Below are 27,089 nucleotides of genomic sequence, written 5' to 3'. Positions count from 1 at the left end.
TGCATATGCTAATTTGGGGATTCCATTCTTGGTGTTTTCTGTGTGTTTTATGAAGTAGTTAATGAACTAGGTGTACATGTAAGTTGATGGCATCGTCTCTTCATGGTTATGACCATCATCTTTCTAGATCTTCTCTCTGCCTTGTCTTTTTAGTTGTAAGATCCAAGCAGATTTCTCTGTAAAATGCAATGTATTATTTCATTTAGGTGCTATAGTTCTGTTTTTGCATGTTAAGTACCTTTGTGAAGTCTTAATTTTCCCTCTTCCTTCCAGTTTATAGTTTTGAATCCTGCAAAGGTTTTTATTATCTATGATAAACTGCTGGAAAATAGCTTTCTATTGGGGCTTGTAAAATTTGTGTGTTGTACTTGTTTTCTGTTGATCTTATGAAAAACATATGGAATTAAAAATAAATAAAAAAATTAAAAGGTACTGTTAGTTAAATTGCCAATTCATAGTACTCTTTAACCTGTAATATATTTTTGGTATAGTACTTATTCACAATTGTCATCATCACTTAATCACATGATGTATTAAATACACATCATCACACTTCATGAGAAGTCTTATTGGTTAGTTCTGTCATTTCGGTGAATTGTTACAAGATCAAACGTGTAGTTTAACCAAAACGGCTATGGACTGTAATTTATTTAAAGGTTCACTGATTTCTGTCTCTAGATGGTTTGCTTGATTGAGATTGAAAGTGGAAGCTTTAGGTTTCAAATTTTTCTTTTTTCCCCTACTGGTTCCCAGGTCTCCCTCTCTTTCATGAATGTAATATATTTGTGTTTTGGTACAAAATAGCTCTAGGCTATATGAAAGATGACTTTGTTTTATGATATAGAGCGTGTTCTTGATTTCATCATCCCAGTTAGATGTGCAGTCTGCTATTAGATCTTCTGGACTTAACAGTCCAATGTGTTGGAGGGAAAAACATTTTTGGTGATTGAAGTTCATACTTTTGCAAGATTAGTCCGCAGTTTCCATTATGTTCTGAAGTGTTCTGAACATACTTGTCTGAGTGGTTTTTTACTTCAAATAGTTGTCAGATATAATAAAATACTTCCTGTTTGCATTCTGATAATATGATTATTTAATTCAGGGTTTCATATGATGAGGCTTCTATTATGGCCAGTGACCCCTTGGAAGGCTTTCATGAAGTGAACCTCGCTTCGCCTACTACACCAGATCTTCTTGGAGTAAATGAGCCAGGGACTCAGGAACAAACTACCTCACCCAGTGTTATCTACCGACCACATCCTTCTGTTGTGTCCTCCACGCCAATCCAACCCAATGCATTAAATGTTTCTGACCTTCCCACACAACCTGTTTATTCATCTCCCAGACAGCTGAATTGTGGAGAAGTATCAGGTGTCAGGTAAGTTCTGTGTGTCTTTTTATTTAAATTGCTGATGTTTATATGCAACAAACTGTTTGTTTTACTAAAGATATAATTTCGATATTACTTACAGTGTTGTAATATTAAATTGTGTCCATGATGGTACATTCACCACCACTACTGCCATTTCTAAAATATTTCTTCTTAATGTATTATATAAATAAAAAATATATCACTCTCTTTACAGCATCAATGTTACCGACGCAGTACTTTGTTCTACCTCTGGACCCCAGGGTGGGTCATTCAATCACAATAATCCCAGAAAGGAGAGCAATAACGTAGAGAGAGAGTTTTTGCAGGGTGCTACAGTAGCAGATGTTGCTGAAGGAAATGAAGATATTTTTGGGTTGAGTACAGACAGTTTATCTCACTTACGGAGTCCATCTGTACTGGAAGTAAGAGAAAAGGGCTATGAACGATTGAAAGAAGAACTTGCGAAAGCTCAGAGGGTAAGGCTCATTGTCTTGTCTTCTCTTGCTTTTTCTCTCTTCAGAGTGGTTCTGATATTGCAGAATGATAGATGGGCCAGGAGGTGCAGTCTGAGTATACTTACTTGTTGTAGAATTATTAGGATGTAATTATTTTATGTAAAGTTTTCTGAATGTATGAAGTGCTAATATCTTATTAGAGTTATTCCTTGATAATGTTGTTTTTTTCTAGTGCTGCTGCTGTTTAACCATGGAAAGCTTTTGCTGCAATATCTGGTTAAACATGCTTTTTTTGAAATGTAGAGCATTCCTTCATTCTGACATTTGAGAATAGGAGTAATTTTCTGTCATTCCGTTGTTACTGTATAAGTATTTGTAGACGTTGATTGTATACCTCTTGAGTCTTCTTTCTCCCAGAGTATAGAAGTGAAGAATGTGTCATGGAACATAGAAATGCTTTAGAACATGGGTACTTGTGATGTTTCATAGGGGAATGCCTGCATTGGAAAGAAGCAATAAAGATGTCACTGGTGGTTTTTTTGAGTACTGTTACGCCACACTTCAAATTGAATATGGATACCTTTGAAGACACTGTGGCTCAATTCATTAATATTTGTAAAGCGCTTTGTCTTGTTTGGATGGATGGTGCTATATAAATGCAAAGCCATTATTTGTCACTTTAACATCCTTCTGTGCTTAAACTTTCGAGTAGATTTTGTGCTGTTTGTATCTGTGCCCTTTCCTCTCCTCTACATGATTCCATTCTTGTTTAGATTTAAGATCGTCTTATCTTGTGTTCGAACTTGTTTTCCTCTGTTTGTTACTTCATCTTGTTGAATGTAGTCATCATTTCTGTCATAGTTGCATTTGCCCTTGTTAATGTGAATCTTAAATATGGATTCTGACATCACTACTTCTGTTGATTGTTTTATTGCGGAGTAGTTGCTTCCTTTGCTAATGTGTGTGTTTGCTTAGCATTTGACCACTGAAAGGAAAGATTAACCTGAGCGGAGTTTGAGGACCTTGCATGTGAATATATAATCCTAGTGATTAAACTTGGAACCTTAGAAAGTAAGAACAAATTAAAGTTTAAACTTTGGAAAAGCTCTTCCAGCTCCTGACAGTATACCAAAGTACAGCTAATGTACCTGAAAACCACAACTCAGATCTGCTACTGTTACCTTGGAATTATCTGAAAATCTTATTCCAGTGTGTACCACTTTGTCTCTTAAAGATTGAAACGTTTCCTATTTCTCTCCAAAATTGGTTAAGGTAATTTTTAAGGAAATGGCCTTAAGGCTGCTAGGACATACTAACTGCATGTTACGTATTTTCAAACCCTTTGGGTCTTCTTAACGAAAGCGATTCAGCACTAACTTGAGACTGTTGATGTCAAAGTTCTTGCTAATTCTCAACCCATCGGGTTGATTCTTACCAGTGTTATACTGGATGGATAACTTACTTTGTCTGCTTGTCTTCCTAAACTTGCACTGTTTCAGAATTGCTCGGTAACACGGGAATCATAGCAGGAGTCTTTACAGGCTGTACAACAATAAACCCTGTTCCTTCTGTAATACCTACTTTCTTCCACTACCTGTATGAGGACTAATTTTTTCTGTCCCTAAGTCATCTCTGATTGCTTTCTTCCAAAAGTCACAGCTGTTCCCATAGGGTTGTGCCCACTCTGTGATATTCAGTATGTCATGCAGTCTTTAAACTTTTATTTCTAAGTATATTCACTTTTGTTGATGAGTACTGGGTTTAGAAATCAGTAGGGATATAATTAGTAGGTGGTGCCTGTGTATAGCTGGTTGTTTTTTGCATAATGGTTTTAAATTCTCAGTAAGTCTCTGTGCTGTTTATTAGGAACAGTGAGAAAAATGAGAATTTCAATTTGCACTTGAATTTTGTGAGCTCGTTGAGCCTAGAAACCTTACTACGGACTTTCCAGGGGTGAACAAAGTTAGGCAAAAATTTGCTGCCTTACATTTTTCATTTGTTCCGAATTTCCTACCCAAACTGTATGCTGTTGTAGTATGCATTAAAGATTGGTTTGAATTTACTGCAATTGTGATCAGAAAGGGAACTAGAAAGGAAATAGGAATTTTGAAGCTTAGGGATCCGCTATCAAATTTTTTTTCATGTCTTTGCTTGGGGTGCAACTTTTTTCCTAATATGCTCTCAATTTTTTATATGAGAGAATATATGTATAGTGTGTAATTGTTAGGCATTTGAGTATGATTCTTGAAGAAATTATTCAGGAATAAAATAAATATTTTTTTTTTTTCCTACTTTGTGTATGCCTTATATTTCTTAAGACTACAGACTTCACTTCTCAAAATGAACAGCATTGCTGGCAAAGTTGTTAAATATTTTAAAAATCTGTTTCTTGATGAGAGGAGATATGCTTTCTACTTCAGTCTAGATTGGTTACAGCACCAAATCATGTCATAAGATTGGGTCAGAGGTAACAGCAGGACAGGCAGCATTCTCTACTAATGCAGCATATAAGATTGGACATATTTTTGCCTTAAAATGCCCTCTTAATTAAAATGACATGGATTTTTTCACTCTTTGAGACCATTCAGGTAATTTTTGATTATTTTTTCACTGAAGATTTAATTTCTGGCTATGTTCTGTAAAGTGGAGCTGAAGAGCCCTGGCTCTAGATGATATGAACCTTTCTCTGTTTTGCTGCCCTTTTAAAGCAGCATTAGGAAAACTGAGAAGGCTTAGTGAGTCAGTGCCTGGGACCTTACCTCCTCGTGTCCATGGGCATTTGCATTTTTTCTGCCATGTTTGGATTAAGCTGTGTCACTGTGATTACTGATGGTGGATCAACCACATGTAGATAACTTCTGAGAGAACAGAGATAGTATTTTGACATACAGTATTTCTTGATGTGCAAGTTCAGTGAAGTCCTTGCAAAGCAATACGTTTTGTTTGCTTTTCATCTTAATTAACCAGCACGTTGCATATATTTTGGGTAGCTTGCTTGTCGTTTCTGAGCTGTGGCAATTCATAGTCGTGTTTTCCTTGAATTTTTGTGTGATTTGGCCCTGAAGTTATTTCCTCATAAATCAGACTGTCAATATAATGATGTCATCCATGACTACAGAGGGAAACTTAGGTTTCTGAGTTGATATGTTGTCTCTTGGAGTGTTGACATTATAATTTGCCACTGACGGTTAGCCTCCTTCTCTGATGAGGAAAGAGCAGTCTACCAGAGATGTTGGTTGCAAATGCCATATTCAGTTTGATACTGAATTCCATGCTTCCCGTGGTCTTTAGAGTAAGATCTGTAGGCTTGTTGGTAACAAGTAAAACCATGTTTGACTTTTTGTAGTAGAAATCTGAATTACTGATATTTCCCTAGTAGAGTGAAGTTGGGGATATTTTCCATGCTGAAACAGTGATTCTTGTGAAAGAGGTAACAGTATAGAATGTGGTATTGTAAAGTTCAATGTAGTTTAAGAACCTGATCCTCACATCTAGATTTTTCTTTCAAAGGCTTCAATTTTTGTATGCATTCTTCATCTCAGAAACAAACTGAGTGTTACAATTTGATCTCTTGTCTTTGGATCTTCCGTGTTGATACAGGATTTGAAGTAGATTTTTTTCCCATTGTTCTGCCTGTATTGTCAAAGAATCCAATGTAACATACAGCATTTCTGTGCAAGCTAACACTGGTGGTTAAATCTCTTTATTTTTCCATGGTAAAACATGAGATTTTAGAACTCTGCATGGATTAATGAATAAATAGACTCACAACCACTACCCAGGAATTCCAGAAGTACTATACAGTACATTCAGCATTTTAAAATTTTTGTTGTCATTTGCTTATAAGTTAATAAACAGTAAAAATAAGGATGCTCCAGAATACCGTCCCAGAACTCCACTAAAGAGTGTACTTTCAAGCTTTTCTAAAACAAAATTGCAGTTGAATTGTAAGGCTACTGGCTTGTGGTTGTTAAAGATGGGTTGGTTCTCTGAAGGTGTTCTAGCAGTTCCTTGCTGTGTGTGAGTTTTCAGTTTCTGCACCTCTGATGCTCTCGTAGTGTATCGTAGGCATAGAAATTCAGCAGTGTCCCATGGTTCTGATTTTAGGTGATATCTGTAGAAAAATCTTTGTTCTTTCCTTGGTCTTCCACATCTAGTTCTGACTTGGTTAAATTGCTGAACTAGATGCAGGTTTATTTTCTATCTGGAATTTAAAATACGAATGTTTTTGAAGCAGTAATTTGCATTCCTTATCTCACTGGATCTTTCTGAAGACCCACCTTGTAGTCTGTTTATGAAGATCAAAGTGAAATAAGCAATAATACGACTCTGTGATATAGGATTTTTTTTTTTACTTTAAAGTTCTTTTTCCATGCAAGTTAAATTTTTTTTTATTACCTACTTTGGTAACTGTGTTGTGGTTTATACTAGCTCATCTTCTTAATGTAGTTTCTTTTTCAGAACAGTAATGGGGGAAGGGCTGCAGCATGGATGGTTAGTCTAGTACACGCAGTTGTCTCTTTTCTGCCTCTTATGTTGTGTATGACTGGGAAGTCTCCAGTAATGCCTTAAAGACAGAGGCAGTAGTAACGTTTCTAATAACTGCTAAGCTTTTTGCTTTGGGCGCTCTATTTCTGCCCTGCTTAACAAGCCTGAGCTGTTAAACTTGCTTGGCAGAATAATGTGTTAGGCTCCTCCTGATTCATGGCATGGAAACTTGCCCAGTGTTTGACAAACCGAGGTAAGCAGCCATGCATAGTAGACTGCTTGGTGACATCTCCTTTTTGTTTTCATTAAATAGCTTTACTTGTCTGCCTAAATTTTAATCTAACCCCCCCAGTCTTTCCAGTTGCAGGCAAAACCGTAATGATTTACTTAAAATAGTGTATTGATAGTGGTAACCCAAAAAGTGAACCTAGGGTAGTTCTGCCTTCATCATGAATTTGATAACCTGAATATTAATGTAACCTCCTTTTAAGATGTACTGATGTGTATGTAGCATTTTCCTTACAAGTCAGAGAAGTAAACCAAAGGAAATGCACTGATGTATTCTCTGCATTTGTAGGAACACATGAAACTTGAGCTTTAAGCATTTTGCATCAGAATCTTTCATTTCCTTATTAAGAACCGTACTTTAGATGGGAAATACTTTAAACTAACACAAAATTAATTAATTAAATTTTGTTTCCCCTTTCTTTTTTAACTTCTTTTTTCCAATTTTTTTTTGTTGACTTTTAGTATTCCTTTTTCCTTTCTTCTCTCTATCTGTAGCTCTTTTCCTGCCTTTTTGTGTTTTTTTTTTTTTTTTTTTTTGAGAGAGAGGTCACTGTGTGCGGAATAGTAGCTAGTAAGAAAGAGTTGAGTACTATTTGAGAAATACCATGTTTGGAAAAAACCCATCGTTAAGTGGTACCTTTCAAAATAGTTAAAAGGTTGCATATGGAAAACAAAAAATCAAAATAGCAAACAAATCAGACTAAAAATCAATCAAAATGTCCAAAGTTAAAACCAAATAAAAGAAGGGAGAAATAATGCTTTTGATACTGAATGAGACTTGAACAGTCTTTAAACACTTGTCAAATGTAGGAGCTGAAGTCAAAAAGGACCCTTCATCTTAGAGGAAAATCTATTGCCAGTTTTACTGCAGAAGTTGAGAGTAAGATTTAATATCAGCGTGCCGCAAGGCAAGATGTAGTTTACTATTTCGTTGTGTGCGACATTACTCAATCACAAAGACTTTGAGAGAAATCCTAACCACCTCCCAAAACCACAAGGGAAGCTGCAATTTGGGCCTTTTTATGACTCTCTAGTGACTGGGCTCCCCGAGTTTTCTGAAGGCAGCTGTTTTCTTTACTGGTTTCTGGAAGCTTTCAAAGCAAGTCATTGCTAGATTGTATTTTGAGTTTTTAACGTGTCAGTGACAGGCTTGGGTCCTGTGCTTCAGGAGCAATGGTAGTGTAATAGCTAGCTTGACAGGGGGAGAAGAAGAGGAGGAAGAACTAGATGGGGATGGGAGGGGAGTTATGGCCAAAAAAAAAATAAATGCTTGAAAGGTCAGAATGGGCTGTCTGATGCTTTTCTCTCCCTTACTTTTTCTCTCCATCTGTCTCTTTCTTGCAAGAGATTCCAGGGTTTAATGAATGAGGAAGGGGAGCAGAACTCCTCTTTCAAATTCCTGGTTGAACTTTTTGTACTTCTTTGCAAATTACTCCACTTTTCCCTCAGACTTGGAACAGTACAAATGAGATTGGGCATGTGTAACCCTTGTATACTGCCAAATATATGTTAAAAATCTTACTGTAAAAGTGGTATGGTCAGGCCTTCTTCACTTAAATTTTAGTGGTGTAGACAAATAACATTTTGAGTTTCATTAAGTTGCTTTGATTTATATATCTGCATAAACAAGCAAGGTTATAATTACAGTATGATTTTGGAATTGTATTAATTATATGGAGATACGCAGGAGACAATATTTATAGTAAAATATGTTTTAAGATTCTTTTAGAATTGGGGATTGTCTTGAGACAAAGCTTTTTGTTGTGTGGTGGGTTGTTTTGTTTTGTTTTTTATTTTAAAAAGGATTACTTTCTTTAAGTGTCTGTTAAGGAACGGGTAAACAGAACTGATATTCTGTCTGTCCCAATAATTAATTCCATCTATATTTTAAGTGACTTTAGTCTTCTATACTTTCAGGAAAAAAAACTTTTTTTTACTTCAGAGTATTTTTGGAAATGCTGATGTCTAGCTTGGAGATACTTTAGATTGGCCTGGTATATTTCCATATAGCAAGGAGAAATAGCTATATATGAACAGGATTAATTGCTTCTAGAGTTAAGATTTATATTTTGAGAGACTTTGTTTAGCAGTTTTTATGTTCCTCTGATTATTTTTTTCCTTTTCTCCCCGTCTCTGTGGTATTAGCTTTAAAAGGCCAAATTACTACTCTAAGTCAGAATAAATAACTTTCAATTTTCCATAGGAGCTGAAGTTAAAAGATGAAGAATGTGAAAGGCTTTCTAAAGTGCGAGATCAACTTGGACAGGAATTGGAAGAACTTACAGCTAGTCTGTTTGAGGTTTGTTGGAGTCTTCGATGTGATATACTTAAAGGAAGCTGAGCCAGATGTTTTACGTAGAATCAGTATATTGTATGCTGAATTTTTCTGCAATAAGCTTCTAAAGGGATTTGTGTCCTGAAGACCCAGGTGTGCTGAAGTAGAGGCTGAAGAGCAAGCAGTAGACTTTTCACTTAGATGAAAGAGACCTTGTTGAGCTTGTCGATCTGCTTAGACACGAAATGAAGAAAATAAGGAAAATATATCAGAAAGCTTAGAACTATTTAGGCTTTTTTTGGGCATAGCTATTTTGAGATAGCTTCTCTGTCTGACAACAAGGCTATCTAGATAAGAGCTAAATTTGGTGTTGCCATGGTGCCTAAATAAAAAAATAACATAGTTCCAGATCAATGGAGGTAGCAAGTACATGATTAACCATGCTTTCAGCTTTTGAATTTTGGATCTGGCAGCACCCTACTCCCACAAACTTGAAAAGAAACATTAATACTGAGTGATGCACTGGGTGGAACCTGGTTACCAAGTGCGAAGCCTAAACTTTTAAGTGGAACCTTTTCATTTGAGAAAAAGGCAGTAGTGCCAGCAAAGATTGTGAGCTTGTAATACACAGGAAAAAAATCTTAAATCCATACTTGAAGTAGGATCAGTTCTCATTTTATCATGGGAGAGTATATAGGAATGCCTAGAGGCTAAATTGTGATACCTATAACTGTCAGAATAAATTTCATAATCCAGAAGTGATTTATATGTTTACCAAATCGTAAGTATTGGTTTTCAGCATAGGCATAAATATACAACATTAGGTATGTTTTAGAAGCAGTACTTATACCTATGTTGTTGTATTGGTATAAAAGTGCTACTAAAACCTTGAAAATACTGACATTCAAAAATCAAATTGCAAACTGCTCTGTGGGCTGGCAACACATTTTATTTCATCATCCCAGTAGGGCAAAGTTACTTAAAATATTAAGCAGCTCCTGTGTGTAGAGAATAAATGGGAGACTGGAAAGGTACTTTTTAGCATAAATACCTGTGTATGTTGAAGGGGGAGGAAAATGTTGGGCAGAGGTTTTAACAGTAAAGGAATAAAAATGAAATTGTCAGTGAAATTTTATATTAATGACACTTCATAACTTAGAACGACGTGTCCATTTGTTAAAGCTATGTATGGTGTATTAGTAATAATTGTTTGAGTTTTAATTGTTCAGAACTGTTGTGGGCATGTCACTTGAATTTTCTTTTGCGATTTGATTTCACTGAGGCCCTAACAAAACACAGTGGTGAGGTTTCTTGATTTTTGCATTGGGATCTACAGCCCTTGAATTCACGTTCTATTCTGAATCCCACTAATTTCAGTGAGCATGTAAGTGGATATGCCAGAGCTTATATTAATGCATCCTAATGGAGGACTGAGATTTGTTTTGCACAGCTGGGTGTACATACTACATTATTACACTGTAATAGCACTGTAACATGCTTTGCTTTCAAAGGTGCATCACTAAGCAAAAACTGCATGGTCAATGTTAAATGTATTTGTACACATTGTATAAATGTGTATGTTCCCATTCCTGCATGTGTCTGTTGTTACTTAAGAGAATTTTACAAAGCCATACTATACAGCTGTGTTGTATGCCAGTGGGAGCCAGATCTTTTGGTATGATGATGTATGAACTTCTTTGTTTTATTTATATAGCGTCCAGATACATGCTAGGCGCTTTACAGATATGAGAAGGATCCTATCCCAAGTAATTTAGTTAGTGGCCCTGATCTTTCAATCTTTGTTGCCTTCAGTAAGTACCAAGTAAGAACAGTAATGTGATCACAGGCACAAATTGCTGGATCAGAGCCTGAACAAATACATTATGCAGACAAAAGGCTTAGAGGTATGAGAAAAAAGGATGTTTAAAAAATCCCCAGCCCTTTTATGCTTTCTTCTTTATTGGCATAGCCTTGTTTCTTTACTTGGGTTATTTTTTAGTGCTTTTTCTGTTCTACTTAAGAAATGTTTATTAATCGAGAGACTATTTATAAGCTGTTGCTTTGTCTGCTTTATTGATGGTAAGAATTTAGACTTCATAGTTGTTCGACTGGTTCCTCATGCGGAAATTTACAGTTGACTAAAACTGGTTATTCTGGCTAGAAGAAGGGAGAAGTTCTTTTGAGTGTGCTACTGTGCCCATGTTGCTTGTGTTGCTACTGGTTGAGTCTTTCTCTTGGGCGTCAAGGAACTTGACTAGCCAGCCACCGAAGCGTGATTGGAGCTTGGTGTTCATGACAGGTATTGTTCCTGCTGGAGGGGTTGGGTGGAGTGGCTGAGTTTCTGAATCTGGGCTGAGGACCCAGGAGAAGAAACTTGGTGGGCCAGTGATGAATCCAAATGATAGATTTGTAGGTATTTTTTGATATATAACTATTTAATTTCAGACTGTTGCACAACTTGCTATTCACAAGTAGTCTTCGTGAAGCAAAAGTATGTCCTTAGGTGGTTTTTTTACTGGATCTTGTACATTTGTGTGAAGCATTTATACTAGGTAAACTTTTTTTATAGGAAGCGCACAGAATGGTTAAAGAAGCTAATGTCAAACAAGCTGCAGCAGAAAAACAGTTAAAAGAAGCACAAGGAAAGGTGAGTTTTTTTCCAGCTTGCTTGCTTTGTCTTTTCAGATGGTTATAAATCTAAAGTGTGAATCATAACGTATACAGGTAATGCTGTATTATTTATTAAAATATATACTAAGTTGTTCTTTGTCGCCTTGACATACTAGCTAACACCTGTGGACACAACTGGTGCTTCACCATCATATCGGATAGCTAGCAAGGTGCGTAGGAAGCCAGTGTTACTACAGTGTGCAATTGCATAGGCATCTCTGTTAGTACTGTTGCAAGATGAAGTCTTGATTTGAACCAAGATAACTGGAAATTTTGTTAAATGATTTAACGTATTCATAGCCTAATGCAATATTCTTGTTTGTTAATGACTTTATTTTTTTTTTTCCCCCCAAGATTGATGTCCTCCAGGCTGAAGTAGCAGCACTGAAAACACTAGTATTGTCTACTTCACCGACATCTCCAACTAAGGAGTTTCAGTCTAGTGGAAAAACTCCTTTTAAGAAAGGCCATGCAAGAAACAAGAGTACAAGCAGTGCTATGGGTGGCAGCCATCAGGACCTTACCATGATGCAGCCAATTGTAAAAGACTGTAAAGAGGTAACAGTACAAGGATTGTCCTCATTTTGCTGATAAGCTGGCTTTATTGTTTTGTTTTACTCGCAGTAATCTAGTATATATTAAATCTTCATGTAATACTGATTATTTTACAGATATTTTTCATCGATGAAGTAATTTTTCTTACATGCCAGTAGGTGGTGATTTTTCTAAATCTTGTTTACCTTTAAATCATTATGGGAAGATGAGATAAAATTTGAAATATTGGAATTAATAATTTAAAAATGGGAATTAAAAAAAAAAGCAGTTTAACTGAATAAGTCTTGGCTTTTTACAAGGTCCATCACAAAATGTTCATAAACTTTCATAAACACTTCATAAACTGTAATAGAAAAGAGGAAGATTCATGTTATAGATCAAAGTTGGGTAAAAGAGGCCAGGGAAAAGACTGAATCAGTGATTTATTGGAGAACAGGAGCAGAGTTACCACTGGAGTCCTACAGGGGCCTATTTTTTTATCTACTCATGTAATTGAAAATGGGGAAGTGATGAGGCGACAGGTTTGTGCTCGAGTCCTTGGAATGGTAGTAGCAAAAAGTGACCAAAGAGTTGAGAAGGATCTTACGATACTGAGCAGTTAGTAGAACAGCAGATGAAATTCAAAATCAATAAATGAGAAATAAAGCATCTAGGGAAAAAATGCAACTCTAGCAGACATGCAGTTGTGGACTTAGAAATAGGTACGTTGTGCTGAAAAAAAAAAAGTAGTGTACTTGTGCATAATTCTCTGCAAACACCATCTCAGTGCTTAGTGCTAGTCAAAGAGCCACAGAGCCTTAGGAGTTGTTAGGAAAGGAATAAACAGCAAAAGAAAAAGCATTATGCTGCTGAATAAACGTGTCGTACATGTGTGTGTCTATGCATGCAGCTATGGTATCTTCATCTCAGAAAGAACATAATGAAAATACAAGGAAGCGTGACGTAGATGGTCAAACCTGTGGAAATATTTCTGTGTAGAGAGACACTTGACGTAGAACAAAAATCTATACAGTCACAGGTGACATGGGAAAGATGAATGGTGAACAAATAATAATGATTTCTTATAGGAAAACTCTAGAAGCTAAAAGGAAAACAATTTTCAGTCAGTACATAATGAAACTTTGCAACTCATTGTCACGAGGTAGCAAGATTAAAAATATAAATGTTCAAAATGCACTCATGCAAAATGACAAAAGAAAAGCCCATTAAGGTATATAGAAGATAGATACGACATTTGGCTTAGAAAGCTTCTTTAACTATAGATTGCTAGAAATTGGGAGGCTGTAAAATGAAGACACGTCACTGTCTTCCCTCTTGTACTGCTCTGCAGCCAGTTCTGTCACTGCTGGCCATTGTCAGAGGGGTAGCAGGCTAACTGGATCTTTGATGTGATTTGCGGTGACCATTTTTATACTTTGTTTTGCCAGTCGTCAACAAGTGTGTTTATAGTAAAAAGGTGTATAGTATAAATCTAGAAAATAAAGACATTTTCCAGTTTCTCTTTCATACTTGGACTTCAGGAAAAAAAAAAGCTTTAGACTTTGCTTGTCCACTTTCAGTGGTATCCAGGATGTTTTCCTTACTAAAATTGAACCCTTGTTCTTCAGAGAAGGGGAGAGCTGGGATGGAATACAATTACTTTGTAAGCATCACACTGAGGTCATAACTCAATGACATTTTTAAGTGTCGGGCAAGATTGAGAGAGGGGAGAAATCTGTTTTGCCTCAATTTCTTGTGGAGAGAAAGTGGTGAAAGTGAAGGACATGCTGCAGAAGGTCCAGTCTGCCTGACATTTTTCTTTAGTTCAGTCTCCTTTTTGTTGGCTGCATAAGGAGATGACACTTTGAGGCTGATCGAGGCTGCTCGAAACAGGTGACTGTTTCTTCCACTGACAGCCCAGGGAATCAGTAAGAAACACAGATTTTCCACACACTGGGAATTGAGTCTTTCTCTTCTGAGCCCGAGTATTTAATGGAATGCAGCATGGGGTGAACAAAGCAAGACTGCCTCTGGCATGGTGGTTAGGACGTTGTTTTAAGCAGGGGAGACATGTCTTCCCTACTGCTTTTGTTATCCAGTGCTTTGTGGTTTTGTTTACTGCTTTTGTTTGTTGGTGGTCTAAGATAAATGTGTTTGCATTTCTGGGAGCTGGGTCTGAAACCCTAGTTCTGCCCCCTTCTTGCTAAATGTTCTTGCCACTGAGTTAGGTTACCCTTTGTATGCTTTTGAGTGACTTGGCTTCAAAAGTAGGGCTGAGAGTACCCTTGCTCAGGTGTATGTAGTGGCCTTATGGTGTATGGTATGAATATAGCTTTGGACCCTTATGGAGAGTCTACAACCCAGAGCTTTGCATTTCGAGATGTTGGATGGAGCTGGCTGTAAATATGTGTCAACTCTCTGGTTTCTTTGTGGAATGTAGACAGAGTTAGAGTGACTGTCTGTCTACCCTGAATTGCAGTGGAGCCAGAACGGTGCCAGTGTCCCAGAGAAATACTTCCTAGCATGTGGGAGTAATCCCTAGGATAAGTAGACATATCTAATTAATTGAGGTGTTAACAGGATTTAGGCAAGCTGAATGGCTGCCTGGATCTTAGGCAGGCAGGTAGCATCCACTCAGCGTGAATGCTGATAAATGCATCAGTGTTTTTTTTAAAGAGGCAAAATGTTTCTCTGATGTTGTGTTTTACTGTAAATTAAAAATGTTAAAAATTTAACTAGAGCTATTGTTACAATTGACTGTATATTTAATTGCAGATGATCATAACTTTGATCTAGTGAAAGTGCAAGTAAAGGCAAGGAGGAGGTACACATGTAACACTGTAGGTTGGAAAGGAAAAGCATCAAGCTATATTCAATGAGCACTTTTTTCAAGGCACCTTCTTTATAAATTGCAGCTTTGGGGGAAATTGAGTTAAATCTAGAAAATAACCAAGTTAATAAGAAATGCATCTTAATTTTTAGAATCATACAGCACAAATCCAAAATGGCTTTTTGTGCTGATATCTCTTGATTGTATTCATTTTAAAGCCAGACCTGAGATGAGTTTTAAGGTATGGGAAATGTTCCTTTAGGGGGCAAGTTACACCTATTGAATTTCATTTGTACAGTGAGGTTCGTGGCTTAGCAACCAGAACATTTATGGACTAGCTTAATTAAGGTGGTTGTTCCTGATTGTACCTGAGTGTAAGGCAAGTAGCTCTAATGAAAAACAAATTTGCCGGTGTAATTTTTGTATGTCCTTTTTCAAGGAAAAAACCAAACAAAAATTACACAAGAACTCCCCAAAAATATATATATGTAAAACAATGGTGAAGTGCTGAGAGCTCAGAGGAGGAGGGGTGAGTAATGCATGGGGAAAGAGCAAGAGACTGAAAGAGGTTAGTTTGAAGCAGTGTAGTAATCCTTTTAATAGGATTAAAAAGAAATTATTTTCAGCATACATTATTTTCCCTCTTCATTATCTCATCGATACTATTTGGTTTTACTATTACAGAATTTTAAAAATGCATCCTGGCTTATCTTTGGCCTGCAGTGTACATCGCTTCCTATAGCTTTAGGCTTGGATTTTAGGAGTACAGGTCTGCTGTAGTACAAGAAAGGGATATAACAACCAGTTGGAGGAGAAAGGTGCTGAAATCTGTCAGCAGAATGTCAAAACCGGTCTGAGGATGGTGTTGCATCTGAGGAGCAGGATGGTGTTGCATATCCCATTGGGGACTGGCATTACTGTTTTATGTTGGATGGAGAGTATGCGTCAGAAGCACTCATCCCCACTCTGCTCAGTTCACGTCTTGGAGCAGTGTTGGTGCCTGTGACCAGGATCCTCCTCAAGTAACCCTAAACCAGGTGATGTGCTCCGGGAGTACCTCCATGGGCTCCAACTGTTAGTGGGGTTGCCAGCCCATGGGACAGACTTTCCGATAGTGCAAATGTGGATTTTAATCACGACCTAGTACCAGTCTTCTGAACACCAGAGTGGATAGGTGCCTTCCCACTGTCAAACCGATCTCCAAATGGAGATGACAAAACAAGGTGTTTTCAAAGGAGATAAAACCATCTCTTCCTAACACAGAGCACGCTTACTCTTAGTGTGCTTTAATGAGTTGTTTTAGTGTTTCTACATTGACTGGAGGAGCTGTGAGGGAGCAGGCTCATAAATCATGCCCAGTGAATATTCTTGCCTTCCTGTTGTAGCATGGTGTAGGAGAGAGTTTGGGCATGAAGATGAAAAATGAAGAATTAAGAGTATAGCTTTAACTGATTGTATACTGAATTCCTGTTTTCCTGTGTTAGTATATTTAGTGTGTTAAATGCTTATTTTTTTTTTAGCATTTGGATAGCAGTATACTATATTCAGATGCAAGGTGAACATATAAGATGTCTAGGATTGCAGTTGTTTCCTTTAGATTTCTCTGCTTTTCTGTAACTCGCAGAAATGGAGGTAGACTAAAATACTGTAATGAAGATACATCAAGAAGAAAAACATTTTTTGCTTTTTTCTGTTAAACAATCAGTTAAGTTTTTCAGAGCTATCCTGGAAGCTTAGGAAGTGGAGGAAGAGGTAATTAGCTCGTCCCTGGTATTGTGATGAGTGAATGCTTTACCTCTGTGTCTTGGAAATGATATGTTTTGATTTGCTTATATTTACAGTCTTAGGAAAGTGGATTTAAGAAGTTGTTCGTAGCTGGGCCACGATAGCATTCTTTCACAGTCCAATGGAAAATGTTTCGTTTCAATGGTCATTATTTACCTGCAAATATTTACAAATGATGGACACCAGTGTGATAATTGCATTACTAAAATATGTGAATCTTTGTGTATGTTCTAGGCTGACCTGTCTTTGTACAATGAATTCAGATCTTGGAAGGATGAGCCTACTATGGACAGAACATGTCCTTTCTTGGACAAAATTTATCGGGAAGATATTTTTCCATGCTTAACCTTCTCAAAAAGCGAGGTAATGGAAGTAGTCTAAATGTGGTCACTGATGCTTTTCCCTTAAATGTGTTACATGAAGTTAGTAGACTGTATTAAAAATGTTTTCACGCGAAGTTTAACCATTTTTCTTTCATTAGAGTGTGACAGTTCACAGTGAAGTGCTGAAGTTTAGTCTGGAGTATTGAAATGACAATTTTTTCTTCCCTATGTCATTTATGCTATTCCAGATATGGCCTTCTCAGCCTACTCCTTCAGTTGTTACTCCTGTCTGGCAGAATCTAATGTTTGTAGGAATGGATGATGGGTTTTTTCCTGATATTTCAAAGACAGTTTTGTAGAAATAGTGCCCTGTCACTGTCTGCTGTTTACACAGGGCACAGTAAAGGCTGATACATTTAATGTTGTGGACCAGTTTTCTCTCATATTGGTGAGAGCAGGCTGCAGGCACAGTCTGGGCCTTTTCTTGGAGAGGTTTGAGTTACAGGAATTAGACTTCGGGATTTGATACGATTCAACAGGGGCAGTTTGGGAATATGATTTTAGATGGATTATGAGACTTTTTTTTTCTTGTGTTATTCCCACATACTCTCCTATACAGAGGAAAGACTGGAGTTTTACCCATCCTGGGAGTAACGTGGAACTGATTCTAGCTCCACCTGCTTTATTTAGTTTTTTTGTTCTTAAGCACCATTAACAGACTGTAGTTGTGATATCAGTCTCTAGCGGAAAGGGACCATATTCTTAGATCTTTGTTAAAATAAATATGAAGTTTGAGGGCTTTAAAATTTGTTACTATTTTTTTCCCCAGTAAAATTAAACACCTCACATGGAAAATGCTATGTTTTCCTCATAATATTTTATCTGTTGTTTTCATGTGGTGTTAGTTCTTTTCCCATGCTTTTCATCTGCTGTTACTTGCTGGTCATAAGCGTGCACGATCTTTTAGTTAATTGTATACCAGTTCATTATGGTTGGTGTACAGCATCATATGAACCTCTCCCACTAAAAAGTTTACTTGGTTACTATGGGAATGAAATTGCTTCTGCAGTATGTGTAAGTAGGCCATCCTGTTGTATTCCCCAGCAACTTCATTTTGTTTTTTTCTGCTTCAGTGGTGTTATAATCACTGTAGATTTGTATTTCCTCTTAAGGAAAGAATGAGGCTTCTAGCACTTGTCAGTTCTAGCAGTTATTGGTTCCAGATGCTGTGTATAGTGACCAACTTCTGTTTTCACTTGAATATTGATAAACTGATGTGCATTTAGACCAAACAATAAACTACACATGTATTGTGTTTTTGAATAGCTGAAATGCAGTTACCTGAATGGTTGAAGTATTATATTAAATCTTATTAGCCTCTTGTGTGTGTGTATGTGTACTGTTTTGCTTTTGGGAGATAGCAGATAAAGAGTATTTCATATGAACTACTTTAATAGTAACATTCTTTTTCTAAAATATTTGAAGTACAATAGAAAAATATCTTTATTAGTCAGTAGGAAAGAACCTTGGCACAGAATTATCTCACTAATACCATAGATTGCGCCTTCTTTTAAATCAAGTCATAGTTATTACTTATCCATACTTAAATGGTAGTCTTGGGCAAGTGTTGAGTCCAATCCAGCAAACCGAGCATATTTCTAGTGTCTTATGATTGTGTATTTATAAAGAACTAACATAAAAAACCTGAGCAAAGTTATACTTTGTTTCATGAAGATGATGTTTTAACTAGACTAGTGTTGGAAAGTTGCAACTGGCTTTTCTATATATTGTGTTGACTTTTCTATTCAGTCTTACTTGTTTGAACATCTTTCTAAAGCTGTCTTGGACTTTGACATAATATTTACTTGGTTTTTTGCAAGATAAGGAAGCATGCTGCATCATTTTGTGTTTCCACAGAACACCATAAAATCAGAGCAATCTTTTTAAATAAAAATTGTGCCATGTCCAGTCTCTGACAAGAACACTGCATGTACAAATGTATGTGCTATTTGGGCTTATGAGGAATGACTGAAAACACAGTTAGCATTTTAAACATGCTTGACTACATTCCCGGCTGTAAAGGCAGTTATCTTGCCTCAGGGAGAACAGGGTTATTTGGAGGGCAGAATTTAAACAGGAGCCTGGAAATGAGACCTCTTGCTTGTGATGAAAGCAAAATCTCATTTGTAATTGAATTTCTGTTTGAGTTCATGTGTGTTGTTTTGTTTTTTTTTCAGTGTTCCTAACTTTACAGAAGAAGAAATATGTCATTGCTTCATGGCAATGGGTAACACAGAGCTGTTTTTAACTGCTTTCTAAATTTCTCTTGCAGTTGGCCTCAGCTGTTCTGGAAGCTGTTGAAAACAACACTCTGAGCATTGAACCTGTTGGCTTGCAACCTGTTCGATTTGTGAAAGCTTCTGCAGTTGAATGTGGGGGACCAAAGTATGTTAAGCTAACAGACAGAGGGGGAATCTTGTCTCATTTGAGATAACTCTTGGATTGAGAAAACTGCCATCAACGGATCACCTCAGTCAAATTTGTGTATCTTAAAACGTTGTTTCCTTAAATCTAAGACTTCAAGATTGCTGTTACAAAATTTTATAGGGAAAGTAAGCAACTAATAAATTAAACTTTAAAAAATACTAATATAGAACAAACCTTTAAGACAAATTCCCTTTTTGGGAGAGCTGTTTACTTCACTTATGATGCATTGACCACAAAAGTGACATTGACTTCTTTGGAGAAAACCATTCTGATACTTAAAACAGATGCTTTTGAACTAGGGGTTATCACCTGGAAAGCGTCATGAAATAGGTCTTGAAGTAGTACGGGCTGAGTACTGGACATCTGGAGTATTTGTGGCATAAGAAATTTAGGACAGACATAGCACGCTGATAAAGGTAGCTGAAGGATTTGAGAGGAGATATGTAGAATAAATCCTCTGAATTTGAGCAGGAGGTTTTTTTGGAATGAAGGTGAAGGTAAGTTTGAATCCAAAGCAGGAAGTATGCTTCAATGACAGGAAGGTGGTTATAGAAATTCTGAAATGGTCCTAGAGGAATCTGAAGCAAGACTGTTGTCAGGTACTGATACAGACATTAAAGTTAGGTGGGAGGGACTTGCCTGAGGCACTGGGACTTTGATGCATGTGGAGAGAAGGAAGGGATTTGTAGTGTGCTTGAGTGTGTCAGAGTTAAGCAAGCAAGGTCAGTGTTAATCTGGAGCCTTCCAAATCTTGAGAAAGCCTTGCCTTTTCTGTTTGAGATCTTTTGGACAAGGTGACAATTTTCTGTGTAGTATTTGTTTTGACAGCTCAATTTGCTGATAGAAAACTTGCATCAAAATATTTTCATCTGACTCTTAAGATTCTTTTTTTTTTCCCTTTCTCTTTGCTGTTGGTTTTTGGTGGTTGTTTTTCCTCTATTTTTGCGTGGAAGAGAAAAGACATTTAAAATATTTCAAAATTTTTACTTTAAAGAAGCTGAGTAAAATGAAAATTGTGTTTTATGACTTAGTCTTTGATCCTTTCTAGTCTACAAAATTCAGGCATTTATATGTTCTTCAGCTTCCTCCCATCACTAGAAAACACGCTCTTTGAGCTGTAACAACCCCTCATCAGAAGGGCCCACCATAAATAATGGAGCTACTCAAGGGGTGGTGATTGCAAGTCCAAAATACACCACTGTGAGCTGTGTTCCATGAATGCAGTAGGGAATCTGGACAGCCAGAAGCTGCTGAAACAAGTCATGTGTCATTAAAGAGCAATTGCCAAATTGGTTTAAAATCATTGAGGTTCAAGCAACTTCCCTACATCTTGACATGATGAAATACTTACTCTAAAACAGGAGACTCAATTGCATCGCTCAAGTTTCATGAGATTTTTAACCTATTTTCTGCAACGTAAGATAATTTTTAAATTAGAATTTATGTAATCCTTAAATAGTTGGCTAGGTATAGATTACAATTTGTGCATTGTCATCTCAAAATGTTAATTTATTTACTTTAGGTGTTTCAGAAGGCTAGACGTACTCCTTTCTCCCTTTTCCCACTGCCATGTAGTGACAAAAACTTTTGTGGTATTGCTTATCTATAAGTAATGGATAAGGGATATGCAGTATTTAAGTGTAATTTGACAGCAAATGTGCTTTGCCTTATATATGGTTAGGGGCACTGAATGGGAAACAGGTGTTCCGGTTTTCACTGAATCAGAGTAGCATTTTCACATTTTTTTTATACAGTGCAAAGCACTATTTTTATTGAAACCATGTTCTTGTATAGGTAACCTAATACAGACAAACTGTAAATAAATAATAACAAAAACTAGAGTAATGTTTTAAAAGGAATTAAAATTATATAATTGCCTGAGGGATGGGGGAACAGATGTATAAAATAGTGGGTAATAGCCCGACAGCAAAATAAGGAGTGGAGGGCAGAGAGCTGTGATAATACTGAAGAAAGGTTCTTGATATGCAGAAGTTATTGAATGGTGCCTGTGATTGTGTGTAGTAAGTGCTGCCTTAAAGAAAGACAGCTGGGTTTCCCCACAGGATTCGAATAATTGTCCCCATGGGGGACAAAGCGCTGAGCTGCATGTGTGCTGTACAGCACCGAATTGAGTCATTAGTAGTAATTGTCATGCCAGCATTTAACCTGGTGTGATGGAAGATAACATATATAAGGTAATTCTATAGCCAGAAGGAGAAAAGGGCTTTATTTTCCTAGCATTGAAAGTCTGACTGTCTTTTGACAAAAGCTTGACTGAAATTGCGATCAGCTTGCTTCAGCTACTATAGGATTTCTTGGATCAATGGACTGCTGTCAGCCCTTATAAATTGCTATGGAAAATCATATACACTCTTCAGTTTTTTTCCTGTCTTACATGGTTCTGTGGACCAGCTGCAGGCTATTTAAAAGGGCCTCTGAGACACTGTTTCAAACCACAGAAGCTTAGTAATTTTTGTTTCACTTTTGAGACGCTGCTTGTTCTTAGACTCCCTAATTTTGTGAGGTAGAAATGGAAAGGAGAAGAGCCAGCAGCTTTTAAAATCAATGAAACAGTGGATGCCATGACAACCCAGTTCATCTGAGATGCTGCAATATAGAAATTCCAAATAAATCAAATTCTTGTTTTATTTACATTTAAGGTTGTATTAACAGCACTTTCTTCAAGAGATTCAAACCTTCTTTTTCTGAAGAACGTTGGAGGAAGTTTTTTAAAATTCTTTGCCTTTTCCTGAATTGTTTTTTGGGAAGGGTTTATGGTGACTACTGACCTTTCCTTGTTCCTGAATACAACATACTTGTAATACACCCAAAGAAGTAAATTTGATTATTTTACTGTTGCTTTTTGTAATGGTAATGGAAAGAATTATTGCCAGACAGCCTATTTTCCTTTGTCCCAAATTATTTTATACTCTGAATATAAAATGTGATTTCATTTTGGGCATAAATGCAAAGCTGCTCTTAGAACACATCTGAGAGAGGCTTCAGCGAATTGACTGCTATTCTGTAGGACTGATTTTTTTTTTTTAATGATAACGCAACATCAAGCAGAATTTTTTAAAAATCTGTTTAAATGTTGGCATCAACTGATAATTTAGACAATGTTTATTTCACATCTGAAGAGTTAAAGAAATCCCACTGTTCCAGAGTTGTCAAGCCAGCTTGAATTAGTGAATATGCAAGTACGTGACCAGAGCTGAAGAAAGTTTTAAAAATCAGAAACGCATCATGGTGCACCAATATTGAAACAAAATTAGTACTTGTGGAACTAAAATAGTTGACAACATATTGTAATAGTTACAATTTGTAAAATGAAGGCAGAGACTTGGATATCTGTGCCAATATGAAGCAGTTACATTAACACCTTAAATGCATGCAAATATTTAGACATTAATGTCAGATTTGTTCATTAAACCATGAAAACTTTGTTTCGTAGGAAATGCGCTCTCAGTGGACAAAGTAAGTCATGCAAGCATAGAATCAAATTAGGAGATTCAAGCAGTTATTACTACATTTCTCCTTTCTGTCGTTACAGGGTAAGTAGATGTACTGTGATTTCATTTTGAGTAGTAGTTACTTAGTGTTTTTTTTCCCATGCTATTATACAAAATTATATTAACCACTATTATTTTTATATGGGTTCAGATCACTTCTGTGTGTAACTTCTTTACATATATTCGATACATTCAGCAAGGACTGTTGAAGCAGCAAGATGGTGAGTAGGAAATTGTATTTGGCATATATACATAGAAATTTACATAGTCCATGGGCATAAAACTTGCTTTCTGTGCACAATAGCAGTGACCTGACATTGCAGGAAAGCTATCTGTTCGTAGTCGTTGTTAAAATTACAAGAATTTAGTGATATTCCACCCTCTGATAAAGTTGGGTTTTTTTTAACAACAAATTAAGCGGTGATTTTTAGTCCATCTACAAACCCCTTACATTATTCAGTAAGAAATGTTATGAAAAATTCTGTAACAAAAGGAGTTAGCTTTTCTACACGGTATTCAAAAATCAAGTTTCTCTCACAGAATATGGAAATATTTTAGACCAAAAAAACTTCAGTTGGGTTTGATCTGGGCCATTTTTTCTTCTTTCACTTGGTGTTTTGGTGTGTCTTCTCATTTCATGCATTGAGAATTCAGCCAGCCATTGTTGTCAGATGATCTTTCAGGGACAGCTGGCAAGGATGACAGTATTTTAGGTTAAGTTGTAAAAAATAAACAGGAAACCATACTGTAATCATTCATCTGAGTGCAGCTGAGAAATGAGATCTCGGTCATTGCTGTGGCATGGCAAAGTCTCTTGAGTAGGGCTCTGGTTATAAATCTAAGGCTTTGTTACTCCCCACCCCAAAAGGGAAGTGTAGGGGTTTTTTTACTGCCGTTGCCACCCCCGCCCCCCCAGTTGTTACTCAGTTGCTTTGTTCCTGTCAGAATAGCATATCCAACAATTGCCCATTTAAATTCTGCCTGCACAGTAATTTGGAGGTGTGCTTAATTGTGCTATTCAGTTTCAATATGTCTGTATAAAAGCAGATGATTATGAAAATATAGGCACTGTGCACCTAGTTGCTTAATTCTGGAATTTAAAAATAATGTTGCGTGTTGGAGTTATAATTATTGGTCGTCGTTTGTAAGACTGTTTTACCTGTTTATCACGATGAAAGAAAATTATGATGATTTGATTGTGTTTAAACTGTACACAATGGATTTAATTGTATTTCCTGTCTAGGTCAAAGAATATTGCCCAACAGCCTTCAGCCCAAGGTTTTTTGGAACTGACCGTATCAGGCTCCTGGATTTGCTAAGCACAGATAGTGGGAAAAGTGTCATTAGCCCTGTGTCAATAGTTAATTAAAAAAATTGCTTTCACTTCTAAAATTTAGTTATTTTTTTAGTTCAGTTGCATTTTTGAAAGTAGAGTAAAAGAGCATTGTAATGTTTATGGTTGTCTGTGCTTTTCATTCTTACAGTCTTTGAGTCTATGTAGATTTGCTTCATCCAGAATTTCGCTAGAATTAACCCCACTTTGATCTGCCTCACCTATAGTCATGTCTTCTGATGTTTCCCAATTTCAAGAGCTCAGTATTTTAGCTACACCCAAATCTTTTGTTTCCATTTCTAACCTGAAGTATTCCTGAGGTAATAGAGAGACTGTTCCTCACAAAAAATAATGCTGTTAACTTTCCTTGTCAAAGGGAATTATTTTCATGGAATTCACCAGAAATTCACCTATTTCATACACTAAATTATGTTTAATAAAACATTCAGGTGGTGGTAATGTTTACTGATTTACTAGCATTGCAGAAGATCTTGAAAATGTGTTGAAGTTTTAATTTGGTTTATAGTTAAAAGGCTTTTACTTTGACCAAAAGGACCTATATAGTTTCAACTAAAAATTGTTTACTTTGCTATTAAGATAAATTCAGTTAGTATTTTTTCCATCAAATAATCAAAATATTTTCAGCATTATCAGAATTATTTATTCTTCACAAGAAGTTTTGAAAAAACTTGAGTTTGGTGTTTCAGCTCTGTTGTCATCTTTACCATTAAAAACATAGAATTGGCATTTGGAGCTTTATATAAATATTTCAACAATACCTTTACAAGAATATAGGCACTGATGATAATTGTCTACATAATGCGTTGCATGTATTTCTACTGAGGCACCGTATCATTTTTGAGACAGAGGTCACTTTATAAAAGTGGTTTTTGAAATATGGTAGGGAAGACCTTGTGCTTGTTGCTCAGGTTAATAATCTTTGTAATCATTCTACATCATGATCTCGACTGCATGGAAATTATTTTTGTCTTGAATAATTATATACTCAGTAATTTTGATTTGTGCTGCTGTGGTGTCTAGAAGCTTAAGGTATTCACTAGGCTCATCAAGTTTAGCAAAATACAGATGAAATTTAAAAAAAAAGTATTTTTCCTCTTCAGTTATTGTTGCTAGCAGATTACTGGTAGAAAAAAGAGGGAGGAAGAAAGATTACAAATGAAAAAATCATAACGATTACAGATTCTGTGATGAAACAATTCTTACCCAACAAGTTCTACTTTTTCCTTCTTGTAATCTTTTAATTTTACAGAAAATGACTCAAGGGGTAGGGTAATTAAAATGAGGAACTGCAATTAATTGAAGCTGACAAGAAGTACTGATGTATTTTTCTTTCCTAATTTAAAGAGAAATAATCTAAAATTTGGGGAATTTTCATAGGACCATCATTTAGAATTTTTAAATACTTTAACAAATCTTGTTACAACCAAACAAAAATAGCCCTCACACATTACTTCTGGTTTTACTAGTTGTTTGTTACTTCTGAAGTTCCCCTAAACTGATGTACAGTGAAGCAGCCTGTATGCGTCAGTTGAAATAAAATACGAATCCAGTATGTTTAATGATATTTCTGTCTTTTTTTTTTTTTTAGTGGATCAGATGTTCTGGGAAGTTATGCAGCTGAGAAGAGAGATGTCTCTAGCAAAACTTGGCTATTACAAGGAAGAGCTCTAAATCTTTTTACTCTTGCGCATGCATGAACTTCATTGAATATACATAATGAAAATTGCTGGATCTTTTTTTGTCACTTGATATTTATTTCCACAAAGTGGGTCCAAGATCTTTCTCCTTTTGCAGATGGCACTAAGGAGTACTGTGATTGTTTTAAACTGACCTATGCTGTATATGCGTACATCTAATACTTAGTTGAACAAATGTGGTAAGCACTTGCAGGTGTATTAGTGATTGTAATTTACATTTAAAAACAAAACTTCTGATTAAAGTGTTAGTCTGAAGCAGTGTCTGTCTTCTGTTCTTTGTGATGACGAATAATGTGAACCTCCCTGAGAAGTCATTCAAAAATGTAAAACTCAGATGATTTTATAAAGAGGGAGTAAGTACCTGACACTTTCTTTGTCGTAGTGTTTAGATACATGTATGTATCTCTCTGTGTATGTATGGCGATAGAATTAGCAGACAACTAGGAGAACTTGGAATTCTTTGAAGTGCTGCTTTCCTATATTTTTCATTTTTAAAACAATGTAAGAAAAGAAACATATATAGTGAAGAGTCAACAGCATAATAAGTCTGGGTATCTTCCCTCTGAAGCAGGTTGCTTTTCAAACATCAAGGAACAGTAAAATTACCTTGGTCACTCTTTGGTTAGAAATCTGTCCTGACCCCTCTTTGACTGCTTAAAAACTTTCTCTTCCTCTCTAATTTTCTTTCATTAGAATTTTTTCATTCCTTTAAATGATTTCTTTTTTTCTCCTGCTTTTTGGGGGGTTTCCAGTGTTTTATACATCAGTTTCCCACAGCTGTCCTTGAAACTGGAAAATACCCATTATGTGTTTTCTTTAACACACTGATGATTTCCATATGATGTTACCAGTTTTTTCACACACACAGTTTGCTACCTAGAGAACTCAAAAAACGATCATAGCTTCTTAAGGAAGATGCTTTTTCTGTCAAAGTGCTACTCTGGCACTTTGAGTTCAAGTGGTCCTTTTTTCTTGGGCATAGCCTAGGCTGAAAGCAGACAGGTGATCAGGTTACAAGG

At 36.3% G+C, this 27,089-nt stretch overlaps 1 protein-coding gene across 2 annotated transcripts; it reads left to right on the top strand.

Annotated features, from left to right (window-relative positions):
• The first annotated feature begins 1,105 nt into the window (after nt 1–1,105).
• Nucleotides 1,106–26,328, top strand: RAB3IP (RAB3A interacting protein). Of its 2 annotated transcripts, XM_009708807.1 has the most exons (10): nt 1,106–1,378; nt 1,587–1,848; nt 8,807–8,902; nt 11,448–11,525; nt 11,903–12,106; nt 16,932–17,060; nt 19,353–19,465; nt 22,962–23,061; nt 23,171–23,240; nt 25,962–26,328. In XM_009708807.1, the coding sequence occupies exons 1-10, from the start codon at nt 1,128–1,130 to the stop codon at nt 26,042–26,044; spliced, it is 1,386 nt and encodes a 461-aa protein (XP_009707109.1). In that variant the 5' UTR covers nt 1,106–1,127; the 3' UTR covers nt 26,045–26,328. The 2 variants fall into 2 exon arrangements, with proteins under 2 accessions (XP_009707109.1, XP_009707111.1); XM_009708809.1 differs by lacking the exon at nt 8,807–8,902.
• The last annotated feature ends 761 nt before the right edge of the window (nt 26,329–27,089 follow it).

This window comes from Cariama cristata, unplaced genomic scaffold (genome assembly GCF_000690535.1).
Source record: "Cariama cristata isolate BGI_N322 unplaced genomic scaffold, ASM69053v1 scaffold2301, whole genome shotgun sequence".
Lineage (NCBI taxonomy): Eukaryota > Metazoa > Chordata > Aves > Cariamiformes > Cariamidae > Cariama > Cariama cristata.
This window is presented reverse-complemented; position numbering and strand designations above follow the sequence as displayed.